Source organism: Botrytis fragariae, assembly GCF_013461495.1.
Source record: "Botrytis fragariae strain BVB16 chromosome Unknown tig00000274, whole genome shotgun sequence".
Lineage (NCBI taxonomy): Eukaryota > Fungi > Ascomycota > Leotiomycetes > Helotiales > Sclerotiniaceae > Botrytis > Botrytis fragariae.
Window position 1 is genome coordinate 269,552 of NW_023501007.1, and position 17,797 is coordinate 287,348.

The following is a 17,797-nucleotide window of genomic DNA, read 5'->3' on the forward strand; positions in this document are numbered from 1 at the left end:
ATCTCCAACACCAACATTTCATTTTCCAATTCCTTCCTACCAACGTCAACAACATCATCGTCTTCATCCTTAAAAATTTACAACAATTTTAATGTCTTGAATACCATGCCATGATTAAGATTTGAGTTAATAACTCTTTGTGATTCTGCAAAGCGCACAATGAATGTATCGAAGCAAGGCTACGACATTCCAAAGTTGGAAGATTCTAGGGTCGCGGTCGCGGTTGGTTGACTGGCCGTGGTTATTGGAGTTGGGATTGGGCCTGCAGTGAGGAAGGCAAATTGAGGCACGAATTGAGAGACCGCCGGAGACACTGAGTTCTAAGGTTGATTCAAGTGAGTCAATGAGGATGTATTTTGAGATTTTGATATCGATGGACTGTGCGTCGGGAAAGTTACCCGTGCGATGATTTCTTTGATTATGTTGAAATGTTTCTCTAGTACAGTGACTGCAGAGTCCATGACTTGAATGAATGGAGTCTTATTTAGAAACATCTGAAAGAAAGCCATTGAGACTTCGTCATGTAGACAATGAGAAAAGAATTGCTCTTCGGTCTTGGTGCGCCTCGTGATTCTAGGCCGTTGCTGTCTCTGACATTGCTTTGGTACTTCTTGATACTTTCGAGTTGGCGTTCAAAGTCGAGTAAAATGGAATGGTTGTATATAATCATTTGCTATTCCTCACAAGGAAAAGTCATTCCGCTCCATATCTCTGGCAGATTAGCATTTTATATCTTATCCCACACTCTTTTGTCTTTCCAATATTACAAGAATATTTATATAGATCTATCTAAGATGAGCAATGGACATGGAACTGCTTTACAGATACATGAAATTGGTGTTGGATGTGTTTTGTGGCTTCCGCCTTACCATCGTTCCAACGGAGAGGGGTTTCGTTCCCCTTGTCAACGCCACACTGGGTTCAAAGGACATTTGCTGAGAATTAAGAGATTTTATCGTCCAGTGCTTGTCATCAACACTTACAACCCGCGGCATTCAAATCCTTCGATTTAATTTCTTACAGTAAGTTCCAAAATTAAAATAATCTTGCATATTGTTTATAGATCTTTCTGGTCGAGTTCACAAGACTCATTAAAAGGCGTATACTCTACCCCGCTTAGACATGGAAGTCGTGCTCAGTGCAGAACAAACTACTCGCTTGAGAGTCGCCGAAATCTATGGGATGCAAGTCAGTCCCGATTAGAACACATATTTAAGCTCAACTTGTCAAGATTTGATGCGTACGATTGGGGACAGGCAAGACCTTGTGAATACCGAATTACTCGCCAATCATATCTTGATCTAATAGAAAGATTGGGTCTTCATGCCAATACTTTTCATCCTAACTCGCGTATCAGAAATGGATTGCTGCAAGCATCATCACCAGCTCCACCGCCACCTACTCAACAACTACAAACTGTGAAGCGTCGTTGTGGGAGTAAGCTACAAAATCCATTTTTTTTTAAGTAGATGCACTAACGAAATGCAGACAATCCCTATGATTACCTGGAGTCAGAAGAACGTTGTCCAGGAGTCGACAGAGGAATTAGTAGGAAATATCACGGTCTGGGACCATGCTGTGGAATATTGCGTGTTGAATTTGAGAATCACTATGGGTATTTGCTGCGGGCACCGAATACTATTGTATGTGCAAATTACAATTACTACATTGCGAAAGTATAACTTATTGTTTTCCTGATAGTTTCCATGCGAATGTTCAGATTTTTTAGCCCGGAATGCTCAGTGTCATATCAATATCAATATCTCTTCATAATGTGAGAATCGTATAAGGTTTTAATGAAAAATTAGAAAGTTCTAAGGCTCTAGGGCTGATTCTTGTTTCGGGGCGGAGATGAATTGACAACGACGAGGATACGGAAGAAAAAATAAACGAATGGAAGTTTCCGGTACCCAATTGACGAAAGTTGATGTATCGAAGTCGCAGTCTAGACAAAGTGTATTGTTTTGCCAAGAGATTTTGTGTTAAATCTATGGAGGGTGTCTCAAATTTTTAGGACCTTCGAGAAGATGCACACATCGACGGGTAATAAGCGCAATAATTAGTATGGTTAACATAATACATTGTATAAAAAGTTTTTTTTCAACGTATTGAAACGGTTGTTAAGGGAATGACCTCGGGTTTCATGAAAGCCACAGCTACAGAAAATGGATGATTCGAACTACAGGAAACGATCAGAACCGTCTCTGTTCCACCTAGTGATGGATATTCGCGATTAGGTATCGTGAAGATTCTCGGTGATTATTTTGTGTTTCAAATGTTTGGTGGAGGAAGATGCAGCTATGATAAATAGGTTGTGAATACTCTGAGTCTCCACGACGATATGACAGCAATCAATCCGGATATCACCACCAAATTGCACCTTCAACTGCCTTTCTCACCTATCATTTATTTATTTCTCTTTCACGTCTCCGACATATCTATCTTACTTCTCAAAAAGCCGACCTTATCCAACGTCTGCTCGCCAGATTCCACGTCGTCATGGTACCAGAGACTGCCCTGAAGAAGCATGAGCTTGGTGCAGGCTGCATTGTAAAATTACGCAGAAAGAAAGCCGAAAATACTTGCGAAGGAATTTGTTCGGAGAATCGTTGCCCGAATTTCTGCACGCAGTGTCTAAATGGGTGTGATGATACCGCCAAACATTGCAAATTGGAGAAGATGTCTTATGGGCATCCAGCTCTGGTTTTGGGTATAAGAGAGAGGCATAGTACAACTTATGTTACCTTTGTAATTGTGAGCTCAAGCATTCTTCATATCTCATTGACCTTATATAGACTAACGTAGATCAAAGATTTCAGCGCTGGGGAGCGACTTCGGTACCTTTCAAGAATTCTTGAACAAACGCGGAGATCCTGGAGCACTCACCCCTTGCGCCTTTGGCCCAAAATGTCGCTGGCGACCCGAAGAAAACAATTATGGATTAAAATATGCCGTTGAGCCCAGTGGGATAAATTTTACAAAGCGTTGTTACCTCCAACTTCAGCACAGGTATACTCTCAAAATTGACTCTTTCGTAACATTTAAGCCCAAGAATCATCCCGGCACTAAGCATGCTTATGGTTTGAGATTTACCGAAGATTCTTATTGCAAGATTATGAAGAGAATTGGACTGGAGAAAGAAAAGTTTGTTCCAACTAATGATCTAAAAAGAGGGAGAGGGGGCGCTACAGGAACCACAACCACTCTTGATACAGGGTCATTGCCTTCTGTCGATATTGACAAGCGTCCCTATTGCACTTGAAGAATCATATTCCGCATCAGCTTAAAGACGCCAGTCTTCGAGAGAATATTTCTAGCTTCTATATCTCATCAGCATCCACTCCCGGCCCGACGACAGTACTTAATTCGATACAGCTGAACTTACTTGGGATAAAAGAGCCATATTGAGCTTTAATAGCGTCCGTCAAGCGATCGGATATTTGAGCTTCAGAATTGTTCACATCACCGTGCCAATACCCATTTTCTCTCGGTCAAAAATTGACAGTCTGAGATAAGGTCACTACACATGCTCATGTTAGTCCAATTACAACATCTCAGTGGTCTCACTCTGCCGCCTTTTTTTTGAAAAAGAAAATCCCACAGTCAGAATTTTGACAGTCTACGTGGTAATCATATCAGATAAATCGTGGGTGAAGAATATGGCGGTGATATTCCTCACCGGAATTATGGTTTTAATCAATACTGAAAGCTGTCAGTGAATCAGCTCTATCATCGAAGGAATTAGAGCAGGCTTATTCCAAGAAAGACGCTGGCTTGATACTTCGATTTACTTGCCGCTGGCTCCCATCTTTTGGAATCAACAGAAATATTATTCGAACAAATTTTAATACATGGTTGAAGAGTTTTAGTGAAGAGCTTTTGCTCGAACTTATCGAATTGAATAGTGTTAATTGTACAATCAGAACTAAATAATCGATTATTTAATGTTTCTGATCGGCAATGGTAACTCTATCACTTTTGACTTCGAAATTGGAAATTGAGCTTACTTGGCTGTTGATTGTACTGACCTAACGTACTACCAAGTCTTTCTTTCGTCCGCGTTACTGATGTTTCATGTCTTTTTTGATAGCCTCAAGGCCGGCCTATGGAGAACACTTGTCGCCTAAAATAGCAAAACTGGCAGGCACCACTTGAGAGAGCTAGGAAGTTTCTTCCGAAGATATTTCGGGTCGAAAATGATATCTCGTCATTGATCAAAACATTTTGCATCTCGACATTTTTTGGGCCATTCAGGTCTACTGGCCTTGCACCCAGCCTTATTTCTACAGTCAAAGGTTTATGACCACATCTCAGCCTCGCCTTTGCTATGACCTGAGATGACCTTAAGCGCCGACTCCCTCCAACCTAGCAAGCGGCATCCAACCAATCGATATACTTCCGCGAAATTATTTTGTATGTGTGATCAAAAAACGTTGTGTTGGTTCGGTCTGTCCATGAGATCTCGGAGTAAAACATTTCATCACTCCTGCAAACACGGGGCTGAGGGGAAGGATTCATTTTGTCTTGGTTGGGTTTGCCAACGATTAACAGGCATTGATCAAATAAAAAGTGCTTATACTCTTACAAACTGTTTGATTTAATGTGCACCTACTAATAACGGGTTGTCATCAAATCATCTAACTATATCATTCTCTACCATCCCGCCCACAATCCAAAAGGTAACTGGACACCAGTGAGTCGCAATATTTCTTCGTCGTCGTTCTTTCCTTATTATCTGCAATGGCCATCGCGTATCCGCGCGAGTTGAAGTCTACAAAACCCCTTACGCCTCCACCAAGTGACGAGAACTTTCCTCGACCAAAAGTACGATCGGGTGATCTTTGTGTTGGGTGCATTGTTTGGTTACCTTCAGAGGGTTTCGACAAGAGCATTAAATGTTGCAAAAGAGATTGTTGTGGAAAGGGACTTGGAGAAGATGGATACAATAATCCTGTTGTCATTCTCAAGATTAGACAAAGAAAGGCTCGAGTATACGCGGCGACCTAATTTGCTACGTTGCTACCGTACGTTACAATGAATCACTCTATCAAATATGTATTGACCAGTCGCAGATTACCACTTTCAGTGATATGAATTTGGAAAACTATTTATCGAAATGTCCACACAACTCTGAATTTCAGCAATCATTACCCATTAGTCCGATAGATCAGGATAGCTGCGTCGAAAGTACACCATCATGGCTTCTTCGTCTGCAAAAGGGAGCGCTTAAGAAGCAATCCTACATTAATCTTGCTCATATCTTCAAGGTGCCTTCCAGCAGCCTTTCCACGTTTGGCTTTCGAAATCATCGAGCTTATAAGCTTCGACTGTCAGCCACAAGTTATAATAGTCTAATGGGGGAAATGGGTCTTCGAAATGAGCCCTACGAAGAAACTGCTTCGCTTTACAAGACCGCGCGAGCACGTCTCGAGGCGCTTGCTTCCCAAAATAGGCAAATTCCATCTCTAATATCAAAAACAGCACAGGTATCATTTACCCTTCAAAACGAAATAGATGTGGAGAAGAAAAAATACCCCACTACTCCCTTCCCAGTTGCCTCACCGGATTGTCCTCATGCTAAAACTGCTCCGACATCTCCTCTTCTCCCGTTAGGACAACGAAGAAATGTCAGATTTACCTTGAATGAAATACCCAAATCTAAGAGTCTCCTCGACGTTCCACGAGTAGCCGGGTATGGGACTGTCAATAATCAGCAACTGCTTACTCCATATCCGATTCAGCCACCTACTCCATTGACGGCGCGCTATCATTCTTTCAGGCCGTTTGTTGATCATGGGTGGAGACATGTTGCTTTGAGATTCTTCGCAGGGTGTTTGAGTCTCGGAACAGTATTCGGAGCTTTCAAGATATTGTGGTCGGCAAATGGTACTTTTTGATGGGGTTTTCTGTGGCATTGAGTGGGTTTATGGATGGCGCATATTTTCAGTGGGTTCAGGAGTGGTGTTTGATAAGCATTAAAAGGAGTACATGGATTTCTGCCTGTGGTTTTAAATGTACGATATACTTGGAGAGACGCTGCGGGCACCCACTTGTGATATGCAATAGAAGACGAGGTGATTGATTATGTGACTTCTCCACTCGTCGCTCAAGATATTCATTCATTAAGAGAAAGTGACGTCGACAAATTGCAGCAGTCGCATCTAAATATAACCTTGGTGCGATCTTGACCAACCTACTGCACCCCTTCTGATTGCATCAATGCCATGACGTAGAAACAATTGCGAAAGGTCCATTCAGTTAGTTCTATCAATTAATATACACTAGTATGTTGAGTGACTGATTCTCACATCAAAGGTGCATGTTTGCATACCTAATTTTTGTAATTGTGGGATAGGTGCTGAGATGTTCTTTAGATTATGCAAGATAATTTTAGATTGTCAATAACTGAACAAACATTGAATTCGAAGCTTGCCCATGGGGCTGACAGTGATTTTTTTCGTGTAAACCATTCAGTACAGTGCCGGATCAACATAAGTTCCAAGGGGGAAAGTTCTCATCGTCGAGTAAATTACTTCCCCCAAACATCAAAAATGGAATCTTCGGCGAACATCCCATGAGGGCTGCAATAGACGGGTCCGCTAACCTTCTTCCACGACTCCATTAAGTGGTCTCCACACTAGAAAATAGTGTTGTCACAAGCTTGGCATTTGCAAGAGACCTCCCTCGCCGCCGGGGCTTCTTAAATTGATAAGCGGATCGATTAAACTTACCTGCGTACCAAGTAGGTATTTTGAGTTCATCAGAAAGCTTGTTCCACAAATCTGACTTGTGGGAAGGAATGAATAAATCGAGCTTCATCACAATTCGATATCCCCACTTCTCGTACAAGCGCATACCGAGCTCATTAGCTTCAATGAAACCTTCTATCCCCATTTTATCGATCCTAGTATTGGCCCATTCCATCATCAGTCTACCAACAACATGAGACCTGTGATCTGGGTGTACGATCATCATGTATATTCCTGGATAGTAGGCGGCTAGAAATGAATCTTAAGATGATATGCTAGTATTGCAACTCACCAGAATTCCTACTATGCATCCAAAAGCTTCTTGGCGTCACGGACTGCCTTATCGTCTCTTCGCAAAACTCCCTCGCCTCTCCCTCTGGCCACCAGTATACACTGGGCTTCAGAATACCATCAGGAAATGTATTTCCATCATGCCATTTCCAAACAGCCACCGATAATCTTCAAGCTTTCTTTTTCTTCGACAATTACCCAGTGGTTGGTCGCAAGATTCGCCGCCAGATGCTCTTTCCACAATCGTTCTTTTGGTGCAGTAATTCCTGCAGCTCGGTCTTCCAATGAATAGCCGAATGCGGGAAAAAAGACAGAGCTTGATGGCATATACGGAGAATATTGAGCTTTAAAGATAACTTCAAGTACCGCATCGAGCTGCTCCCTCGTCTGGAGTCTGCTCACTATGTAATTTGTCATTATCTATGATTAAGATTCAATCAAAAGAAAGAATCAAAGGGCAATCGAGAACAAGAGGTGGGTGTTTCCTACAGCTAATGGAAACACAATCTTGACAAAGGTGCATCTATTCTTATCTATTGCTGTAACGGGCTCACAGTCTTCGTGGTCCAGTCTGTTCTAAGCCTTGTAATATTTCATCTGTGCCGCAGCCGCAGTAAAATAGGTTCATGCACGCCGAAAAGAAGCTATTTAATCAAGGTTAATGTCACTTAGTACCTACCCTTAGTATCAAAATCCATGTACCTATTATATCTATCAAGCGACGACACACAAAGCTAGCCAATCCAATTGCAACACTGGAGATATCATAATTGCACAATGTACAGAAATAATACGACAAAAATACCTATGGAAATGCCCTGTTACTTCTTACACATGCTGTCATTCAACTTTCCATCCGAGGCAAAAGTAGTATTACCTTCAATCTTTGATTGCAAGATACTTATCAAGATTTTAGACGGCATTAGACTGTGCCAGTTCTTTCCAATTAGGCGACCATTTACGCCGTTTTTGACTCCAGTGTGATTGAGGGGGCCGGATAATGCCAGTATGAGATGATATCTCCGGTCCTGGTATTTATTTGTGTCACAATTCGATTACACTCTCAGCTTTGCGTATCGATAGTACTACCATAACGTTTCTGTTTATTGGATTTTGAGAAGCTTGGGTATTCCTCTTACTAGGCAGATGTTTGGTGGATAAAATGAACTATAATGTCCCCAAATTTACCGCTGGCTGGACCACCGTTATATCGATCCCTAGCTTTAGACTGGAGAAAATCTGTTCAAGCTTTTATTGCTTTAACTTTTGCTTCTCTGCCTTTTTTTTGCTTAGGTATGGAGAAGTTATCCGGAGCAGATCACGACCTGAAGATTGGATGTCGCACCCGGGCTTAGCACCCAAAGTCTGGAATGAACATAGTGGTAGCTGTACCCAGGATTCTTCCTTGAAAAAAAAGAAAAAGAAGTTCATATGAAGAGAATATCACCATCAGGGAGGAATAAATGTTTGTGGATGAGTATCATCAGTCATCAATGATGGATGTTTGTCTTAAGAGCAACGCTTCTTAATTATTATATGATTTTTAATTTAACACTTTTGAAATGCTGTTATATAAAAGCTTCAGGTGATACAAGAATCCATTTTGCCCAGGCGCGTTTGTTTATGCTGAGATATAATGGAAAGCTCGCTGCAGGATAGTCGAACCTTACTCTCACTATACATGGCGGTTAGGTGACCATGGTCGTGATATTTCCAAAGGAAATTGTCTATATTCTTTCTTCAAGACTTGAAATTGAGACTGCAAAAACGAGAATGCGTGGATTTTCTTGATCATTGATTCGTTAGTAGATAATCAAGCTGATATGAACTTAAAGTTACCAATGAAGGGATCTTTCACTTTCAATGCTCAGGCAGGATAAGGCCAAACAAAGCTACTTAACTTATAGTTGATACAGTACAAAGCCATATCATTAATCAACAACCGGGGGAAGAAACATCTCGTGAGATCTTTAGTAGGGATCTCATGTCATCGCTGCCAGTTTTGGAAACTGGCCGATCTTATATGTTGAAGTTTGATGCCGAGCTGTCTACCGCCAAAAAAATTATATTTGAAAATACTGAGAATGTCTGCATCTAGCTCGTAGAGCTATAGTATCTAAGCCACTTGCTTGTAGTTAAATTCTTTGTTTGAATCGGTCAAGACCATTCACGCAGTCGGGCAAAAAAAGCCAGATCTACAGGCTTTCTGGAATTTCGGTAAAGCATCTCACCAAAAGTCAGTGAAACAAAGCATCAAATTTTGAAATACTGAAGTTTTTCCGATCCGAATCGTATGTGCCAAATACTCCAGCTCGACACATCGGTAGTCTCAATCGTGCGGATGGATTGTGAAGGTTTGCTAGATGAACCAGCTGCTCAGGTTGAATTAGCAGATGACTTACAAGCAATCAGGGATAGAAAATTATATAATAGCCCATCAATTCCAGTTCGACTGTGAAGTAATTATTGAGCTGATCAAGGGCATTGAAAATCTTGTATTGGCAAGCATAGCATTCTTCGCGAGAGATTCACTTGTCACCGTTCGCTAAAGTCTCTAGTGGCGGTTTGTTGCGGGGAAAGATCTGTGTATTGAGATAATCGCTTTCGGTTATTGAGCTTTTACAGGTGAATCTCTCGCTTAGTCGATTTAAGCATGAAATTCTAAATTTTCTATTCGCCTGCTAATAGTGAATAGTAAATTGCATGGCATTATCACTATTAGACTAGGGTTTGTTTTCCAAAATGACTCCACGGAATCAGGGTGGGACAATAGACGGAATGACAACGTAAGATGCATCAGAAATATCATGAGCTGCAGTGAAATTGTAGATCGGAAAGTAGATTGGGTGAATGTCTCTATTGAAAGATAAATTTCTGGAATCATGGGCGCGCCCTGAGTCAGTTGAAAGACCAGTTGAAAGATCTAAACAAGCCAACAAGCCTTCCTGCCGATAAAGAAGTAGCAGAAATCACAATCTTCTCTACATTCATTATATATAGCAAACAGTGACTTCTTTGACCTATAGCCTGGATCCTTGTCTAACAACTGGACTTCCTCAGTCCTTTCTAAGGACCAAAATCTAGAGGTATGTTTAAAGTGAAGGGTTCGCTGATTCACCACAAAAACAATAATAACCAACATTCACTCAATCTCGTTTGTGCAGCAGCCAGCCACCGTAGCGAGTTGAAGATATGTATTCACTACAGCAAGGTCCTTTTGGCAACGCTAAGCAGTTTCTCATCTTTAAAGGCATCGACTTCTCCGACTTTGCAACTTCCTTCGAATCAACATCTCAATAGATTTGACAAACATACAACTTGGAAAATCTTCTTGATTCCTTGTGCCTATAAACATCTTTCGAATATCTTCTTCTCCAGAAGACCGATTTTGTATCATTCCCATATCATTTTGATTCTGCAATATCAAAATGGCTGATAAACAAGACAGCCGTTTCGACCTACTCCCTGCAATTTCTGTACCAAATCCATCCTCGAGCAACGATTCATCAGCCGATCTATCTCAGAACGGTAACTTGAATCCCACATTCCAAAATGATCAGAGGGCGCCTACTCCACAAGCTTTCGGGTTAGGTCGCATGCTTAATCCTCTTCCTCAACTCTATCCAGTACAGCAGCATTATCAGGGCCCAGCAGCTTTCTCTCAGCGAAACTACCAAGTATATGACCCCCTGCACTTCCAGTCCAACTATGGTACCAATCCTGGTAATGTTCCATCGTACCAAGACCCAGAAATACCTCAATATGGGAGACTCAATCAAGGAGGAAACCCTCTCCAGCAATTTGGCATGTCTCCACAGATCAACGGTAATCTAGGGCACCAAGTCAGTCCAGACACTCAAGGATACCGGCAGTACAATGCTCTTATGCAGCCGTCATCTCCAATACCACAAGTATACACTAGGCGCAACAATGCCTTCCGTTCAGGTGTACCCGTGCCATCTAGCCGACGAGGACGACCTCAATACAATAGTCCTCTGCGTCCAACCGTAGCAGATGCATATAGTTCTCATAGGGGTACCCATCCGACCCCTCTTTCTGATCAATCTTCACTGGCTACCCCAGTCAACAATAGATTGAGTCAGAAGGTAGAGAATTCCTCAGTGCAATGGACGTCGCAGCCAACATCATTTGGCTCTCGGGTACCACAATCAACACCAGCAGGCAAGTCTGACAGCAGTGGCAGTGCCACTCCTGAAAATGACGATATTGCCATCCAACGAAAACCAGCCATGGTACCCAAGAAGTACCACTTGCTCGCCGAGCATCTAATGCCGGGGTGCATTGTATGGCTTTCCAACTACGAGGACGGGCACGAACCAATCATCTGTGTCCAAAACCACGAATGCAACGACAAGGTCAAAGACAAGGATGGCCGCAATCATCCAGTAATGATCTTGAGGATCAACCAACGTCGTGGTTCCAACATCGTTGGTGACGTCATACTTGACGTTGCACTGGTAAGTCTTCACTAATTTGCTTTCTCATCTTGATCCCCCATTCCGGGAATATTTCTGTGAGAATCAGGCAGACTTGATCTACACACTTACCGTTCCATTTTTCTATTTGCATTTACAGAAGCTCTGCAGCACCATGCCCAAACGTTTCTCAAGAATATCACTAACAGTTGATCAAATTAGATGACAACCCTCAGTGGTATGCCTCTGGACAAGTATGTAAACAAGCTGCGCACACTTGGACCAGATCCTTCAACGCAATGGTATCTTAAAGAAACTATGCCATTGTCGTGGGTGCCACAACAAACACTCCAGGTGAAGGGTGACAAGCTCGACGCTGTGCGGAAACACGAGCAGAACCAAGAGTCACAGCACCACGCTGAGCTCAATCAACGAGGCAACACCTTGTTGTTTCTCTCGCGAGGGAGCATGCAGAGACGATCGTACATGCGTGTACATCACATCTACGCTGTTCCCATAAAGCAACTTCAAGCTTGCAGTCGGTACGCAAAGCTTGCCCACATGGTCCGCTTGGACGAGTGTGGATACCGAAGGGTAATGGAAGTCTTGAACCTGGTACCCGAGCCTTGGGAATCCAGTATCGAGAGAAGTGTTGCGGCTGCTCCGCAACGCCTTGGAAACCTTCGAGACGAGGAAATGGCACAATTCAACGCCATTCAATTGGCTGAAAGCCAAGCTCGTCGAGATGAAGCTGTCATGCAGCAAGGTCTGAATGTCGCGCAGCAAAGCCCATTGGGTAATGCCTCTAGCGTTGAGACCGAGGGTCGCGAGTTCTGTTGAGGAACTCGTGACTTAAATACTTGGATATATGAAGTTCTTTTGCCTTTTACTTGTTCGCACTTGTGGAACGCGGAGAACAACTTTTGCACACATAAGATACTTATACACAAACACATTGAAGTTCTGGTTTTTTGACAGGAGATATTGGGAATATGCCAGAGTCAGTTTCTGGGCAGGTTATAAGGGGCGAAGGACGATAAGAGGAGCTGAGCAATCCATCGCGTAGATGCCATAAGTCAATCCATAAAACGCGGATAGTTTTATTCTACCCTTTTGAGAATCTCGTGAATCATAATTGGAGTTTTGTGCATGTTCATGCTAGCAGTTAGAACGGTTGTGAATATGCAAGACAACATGATTGGTCACACCTGATGAATCCACGTGATATCAACCTCTGAAAATCATCAGCTTTCATAGTCCGCCCTTCCGTCTTTCCCCATTTATTTCCCTCCAACCTCATTTGATCTTTTGTCCAACAGTAAGCCTCACTTTTCAATCACTATTCGCACCCTGTTTAGAAAATCTCAGACTGAATAAACCCCACCTACCCCTCTCGACCCATAAAACCAAAGCAAAGCACCACAAAGCTACTGCAACTCCCAACACACGAACGACATGACTCACCTAACAAAGTATAAGATGAGGCTGGAACCGTTTCCCAGACTTTTAGATTGGTCTGGTCGTGCCATTTCCTGCTAAGGGTTTCCAGACGTGCGACTAATGCAAGAGCTCGAGATTCCCCACAAATACCTCCACACAAATAGTGCCACGCATCAGACGACAATTCATCAGGGCTCTCCCGTCATGAACACGAACGCGTTGGGAGCCACGTCTTTCCAGAGTTCATGATCAAGAAAGAGTGCATATAAATTTTGACATACTAGCATGGATTGTGCATTTGGGGCAAATATTTGATGTGATGTGCGTCATTTTAGAATGCTATTCGAATCATGTAGCCAGCAGTCATGCTAAAGAGGTCTGACTTATCTGAATATGGAAATCATAGCCCATGCTTTTGGGAGAAGTGTTTTCATACTTACTATAGAATGATATCTGATGTGTAGTCTACTTGAACATCGCCATTCGATTGAACCCATAAGTCACGTAGAAGTCTGATACCAAGATATTGGGAAAATTTGGTAATTTCAACCTAAAGTAACTGAAAGACGACTTGCTGGTAAAAATTATCAGACTATCGCAACTCAGGGGTATCACCGAACAAGAAGCTATTCATGGCTTCTGGATATCTCGCGCCGCCGATCTGAACCTTCTCGATAGCTGTCCTAATCTCTCTCTCCTCTTGTCTACTAAGTTGCACATGCAAGGCCTCCATATTTTCTTCCAAATACTTGATTTTCTTTGTTCCCGGAATCGAGATAATGTCATCGCCTTGGGCAGCTAACCATGCTAATGAAAGTTGTCCTGGTGTAACACCTTTCTCAGATGCGATCTTTGCCAGCTCCTTCACGAGCACGAGGTTTTTTGGGAAATTCTCTTGGGAGAAACGAGGGGCGCTGAGACGGAAATCATTAGGCTCAAAATCAGCTCTAGATTTAATTTGGCCTGTAAGAAAACCACTAGAGATAGGTTAGCATGTTGTATGTAGCTATGAGGACTGCTTGGATTGAGGTCATACCGGCCAAGAGGTGAATAGGCAACGATGGCAATGCCAAGCTGGCGGCAAGTTTTCAAAACTTCGTTCTGTTCAATATCCAAAGAAAATGGAGAATATTCAACTTGTACGGCATCGATATGGTGTACTTTCTCTGCACGGCGAATGGTCTTCGGACTGACTTCAGAGAGCCCTAGGTACCTGATCTTTCCCTCTCTGTTGGCATAGTCATTAGCACGGATTCAACAACATATGTTGGTGGGTGTGGCTTACCTCTTCAACTCAGCCATAGCCTCTACTGTCTTTTCGATAGGAGTCTTTTTATCTACTCTATGGCAGTAGTATAGATCGATGGTTTGAACACCCAGTCTTTGTAAACTCTTCGCACACGCAGCCTTCACGTATTCCGGACTGGTATCACAAGTACGAGTTCCATCTTCATTGGTTTTGAAGGCGAACTTGGAGGCCAAGAATATCTGATCCCGCTTTCCTGTGCGTTTGAACCATTTTCCAAGTAGATCTTCGGAGTCGTTATACATGTCTGCGGTGTCCCAGTTGGTCTGTCCAAGTTCGTAAGCGCGGTCGAGGACCTTGAAACGCTCTTCATCGGATTCGGTGCTGCCACTGTTGGAGAGTTAGATGTATTTATCAAGATGAAGAAGTTATGCTGCGTGAGGAATTATGAAGAAGGGTCCATGAAACTCACTAGAAAGCACTTAAGCCCATGGTTCCGAAGCCTTGGGCGACTACTTCAGGGCCATATCTGCCCAATTTACGGGTTGGAAGTCGAGGCATTTTCGATATTTGTATATGAATGTGTTGACTGTGTTTTCTTCGAAGTAAACAGTTTTTCGATCGAGGAGATAGAAGATCCCTTTGGTGGGCACCTCTGCTCTCTTTATACGTATCCCCTCGTTCGTCCCATATCTCCGGATTCGTCACTTAACGCCATTCCAAGGCTAAACCCCACCATAAGCGTCGGAATTACATGCAGAATTACATAATCTTCGACCAAACATTGTTGTCCATGTATGCAAAGCTCTATTAACGACGACAATGATCTTCATTCGATTTGGTTTGGTGGGTTTGGTGGTGATGTGGTGATAGGTATGAGGTGATGACGATTTAAAGTTCTAGCGTACATAATTTTAGTGGTGCCTCCTCGGAAGAGCCCCTGTAAGTACGGATAATTACCCCACCTGGATTCTGGTCAAGCATATCAATGGATTTCAAAGCATGTGAATTTCGAATCACACAAATCAGAAACCATGCGAATCATAGCAGATCAGATTAATGTTGATGTTATGAGTTGAGTATTGGAAAAGCTGTATACCCACGATCTAGTCAAAAGTACAGCCCAGATAATCATTGAAGCCTTCCTCTTACAGCCAGCAAATCTTAATCATACATGTATGAAGGCTTCGTGGCCTACTCTGCAAGTTTCCACAGTAGCCGCGGAAGCTTGGAACGACAACAGGAAAGCTATAATAAACCCCCAAAGAGTCCTTGAGTATTTTCTAAGTCTTCCGGCTCTGCGGTGCCGGTAGCTTTCCATGAGGGGTGACCAGGGAAAATACAAATATTCTTTGTTTTGCACTCTTCAATGAGCTTCGTAAAGAAAGGGATTTTCTCGCTCAATTCGCAATGATTCTCACAATCTTCACATTTATATGTAAGACCAGCGTCGTCCCAAATCAGTTCAATCTGTCGCAGTTCGGGAGCATATGTTTCTTTGTTGGCGACGAGCTCATAGAGTTGTTTCAAGCTAACAACATCGTGTTGATCATAAAATGGTTTGCATACCAGAATTCTCAATCCAGGCGGCAAGGAATTGATCAACCGAGATTCATCCTCAATTGGGCTTTCACTCGACCATATTGAAGGAGATGGCCAAAGCTTTACAACCTGTAGTCGTTTGAATTGAGACAATGAGAGGGAGTCGTCACCCGGTCTACGGGAAACAAAACTGACGTCGACGTATTTTAATGAGTCTTTCGAAGATGTCAATCCTTCCAAGATACTTTCAACACACAAAGGTATGTCGTCGAATTCATCCATGATGTTGGGACTTCCACCCAAATAGAATCTTTGAATGCCTGTGAAACGCCTCAGGAAAGTGACAATGTCATCACTGAAATCGCACGAAACGAAGTTCAAACTCTCAATATTGGGTATCGGCGTTACGCCTTTTAGCCTACGGCTGTTCATCCAGGAGTGATGCCACACTGAGACCGCTTTGAATCTTTTCACGGATCTTAAAAACATAAGTGGCATGATGGAATCCAATGCTGTTCTTCTGTTGCAAAAATCAGGTGCAATTGTTATGCTTTCTAAGTTAGTAAGCACCCTCAGAGAACCGCCCTCTGGAGATTCAGTCCGCTGGTCTTTTACGAGTCGAGCAATGAAGTCACTAAATGCAGAGACTTCGCAATGACTTCCCCTTAAGAGCACTCCATGCCAACGGCGCTCTTCTCCCAGTGTTGGAAGTCCCAGTACCCTTAATTCTGGAACGAGGCAAAGGAGTACTGTTATCAAAGCCCAGCATGATATATCCATCCAAAAAGCCCCCGTCCAGGTAGAGATATTCCAAGAAACCAAGTTTTTTTGCACCAATGTAGCCTTTTTGAACAGATCAAGCGAAGTTGTCTTCCAGGGGGCTGGGTGACACAAGTCATTCCAGTTAAAGTGGCGTAGATCGAGCCAACGGATGCTTCGTCCAATCACCGGTTTATTGAGAATAGTGTTGATCAGTATTTTCAAAATTATCCGATTTTCCACAGCACAGTGATAATACAGCAATTCAATACATACAGCATAGAAATAGCTGGAGCATTGTGCCAGCATTACAAGGGAAACTTTAGATAAACATAATCCAATACCAATGATAATCTCCTCCGGTAAGTCATCGAGTGTTATAGGCATGTTGCTGTGCGGTGAGGGATCTTTGCCAAACAAAATGATATCGAAAGAGAGGTTTTGCAATGGATGTATGTTTTTTTGTTATTTTATCATTGCAGTAATGATTGAACCACTCAAGATGGCAGATCGTGGTTCATCGAGCCGTGCCTTCTAAAATACATTAATCATATTGATGGCAGGAGCAAAAGAGTGACCTCCTCTTGGTTTCTAAATGGGGATATCGCAGTTGCCTTTCGTTGTGAAGAATAAACAAACAAAAAAGTTTTTTGAATAAACTCTCTACAGTTTCCAGTCAGCTTTCAAAAAATACTGACAGGTTCAATGAGTAGGGTATTATATTTGAAACCGAAACACTAGGTACGAGCTCTGCACCTTTGAAAGCGATATGATATCTATGTAAATTCGGGATACTGTTTGATTGAATTGAGCTATTGGAAGCCTCTAATTATTGAACGGCAGCTTAGTTGGTTCCGAGACAACAGAAGGTTTCGATAACTGACTTGAGGGGATTGGGAATTTTGAAGGACTTCAAATATACCGAGTAGAAGCAAGTCACAAAATTGAGACATCAGGGCTACACATAATTCGTGATATTGAAATTTCCAAGCTCAAACTATAAAGAGTTCCCAAATTCACGGAACTGGTTCGTTCCTGACGTAACAATTGAGTTTCACTCTTACTCTTTCACCTACTGTACCATAGGAACCAGATTCGTCTACACGAAACTTTCAGAGTTATCCCATTCTCCTGACACTCAGCTGAGAGCTCCGCTAATAAGGGGTGGCGTTGGTATAGTCTACATTCTGTATGGCTTGCGAAGGAGTGAGAATCGTGCCTAGGGAAATATTTGAGATAAAGCTCCTTCAAACTTGTCGTAACCTCCGTCATTTCTTCCACCAGTCTTTTCATTGGCTGTATCATACTCCTTAGACTACACAAGCTTATTCCTT

General features: G+C 42.6%; 5 protein-coding genes across 5 annotated transcripts; 3 read left to right on the plus strand and 2 right to left on the minus strand.

Annotated features, from left to right (window-relative positions):
- Window positions 1-807: 807 nt before the first annotated feature.
- On the plus strand, window positions 808-3,262 carry Bfra_012383 (uncharacterized protein; the record flags this gene model as incomplete). The annotated part of the gene is made up of 7 exons (XM_037342700.1): window positions 808-903; window positions 964-1,022; window positions 1,064-1,437; window positions 1,901-1,929; window positions 2,186-2,255; window positions 2,312-2,754; window positions 2,813-3,262. 7 exons carry the CDS (start codon window positions 808-810, stop codon window positions 3,260-3,262), a joined length of 1,521 nt encoding a protein of 506 aa, XP_037187422.1.
- A 1,478-nt stretch (window positions 3,263-4,740) lies between these two features.
- Bfra_012384 (uncharacterized protein) lies at window positions 4,741-5,897 on the plus strand (the record flags this gene model as incomplete). Its single annotated transcript, XM_037342701.1, has 2 exons — window positions 4,741-4,989; window positions 5,073-5,897. 2 exons carry the CDS (start codon window positions 4,741-4,743, stop codon window positions 5,895-5,897), a joined length of 1,074 nt encoding a protein of 357 aa, XP_037187423.1.
- Window positions 5,898-10,028: 4,131 nt separating this feature from the next.
- On the plus strand, window positions 10,029-12,316 carry Bfra_012386 (uncharacterized protein; the record flags this gene model as incomplete). Its single annotated transcript, XM_037342702.1, has 3 exons — window positions 10,029-10,430; window positions 10,489-11,518; window positions 11,699-12,316. Exons 1-3 carry the CDS (start codon window positions 10,129-10,131, stop codon window positions 12,314-12,316), a joined length of 1,950 nt encoding a protein of 649 aa, XP_037187424.1. The 5' UTR covers window positions 10,029-10,128.
- A 1,192-nt stretch (window positions 12,317-13,508) lies between these two features.
- Window positions 13,509-14,947, minus strand: Bfra_012387 (putative aldo-keto reductase protein; the record flags this gene model as incomplete). Its single annotated transcript, XM_037342703.1, has 5 exons — window positions 13,509-13,893; window positions 13,953-14,144; window positions 14,202-14,552; window positions 14,635-14,869; window positions 14,929-14,947. The coding sequence occupies 5 exons, from the start codon at window positions 14,945-14,947 to the stop codon at window positions 13,509-13,511; spliced, it is 1,182 nt and encodes a 393-aa protein (XP_037187425.1).
- A 463-nt stretch (window positions 14,948-15,410) lies between these two features.
- On the minus strand, window positions 15,411-16,850 carry Bfra_012388 (uncharacterized protein; the record flags this gene model as incomplete). The annotated part of the gene is made up of 1 exon (XM_037342704.1): window positions 15,411-16,850. One exon carries the CDS (start codon window positions 16,848-16,850, stop codon window positions 15,411-15,413), a length of 1,440 nt encoding a protein of 479 aa, XP_037187426.1.
- Between the last annotated feature and the right edge of the window lie 947 nt (window positions 16,851-17,797).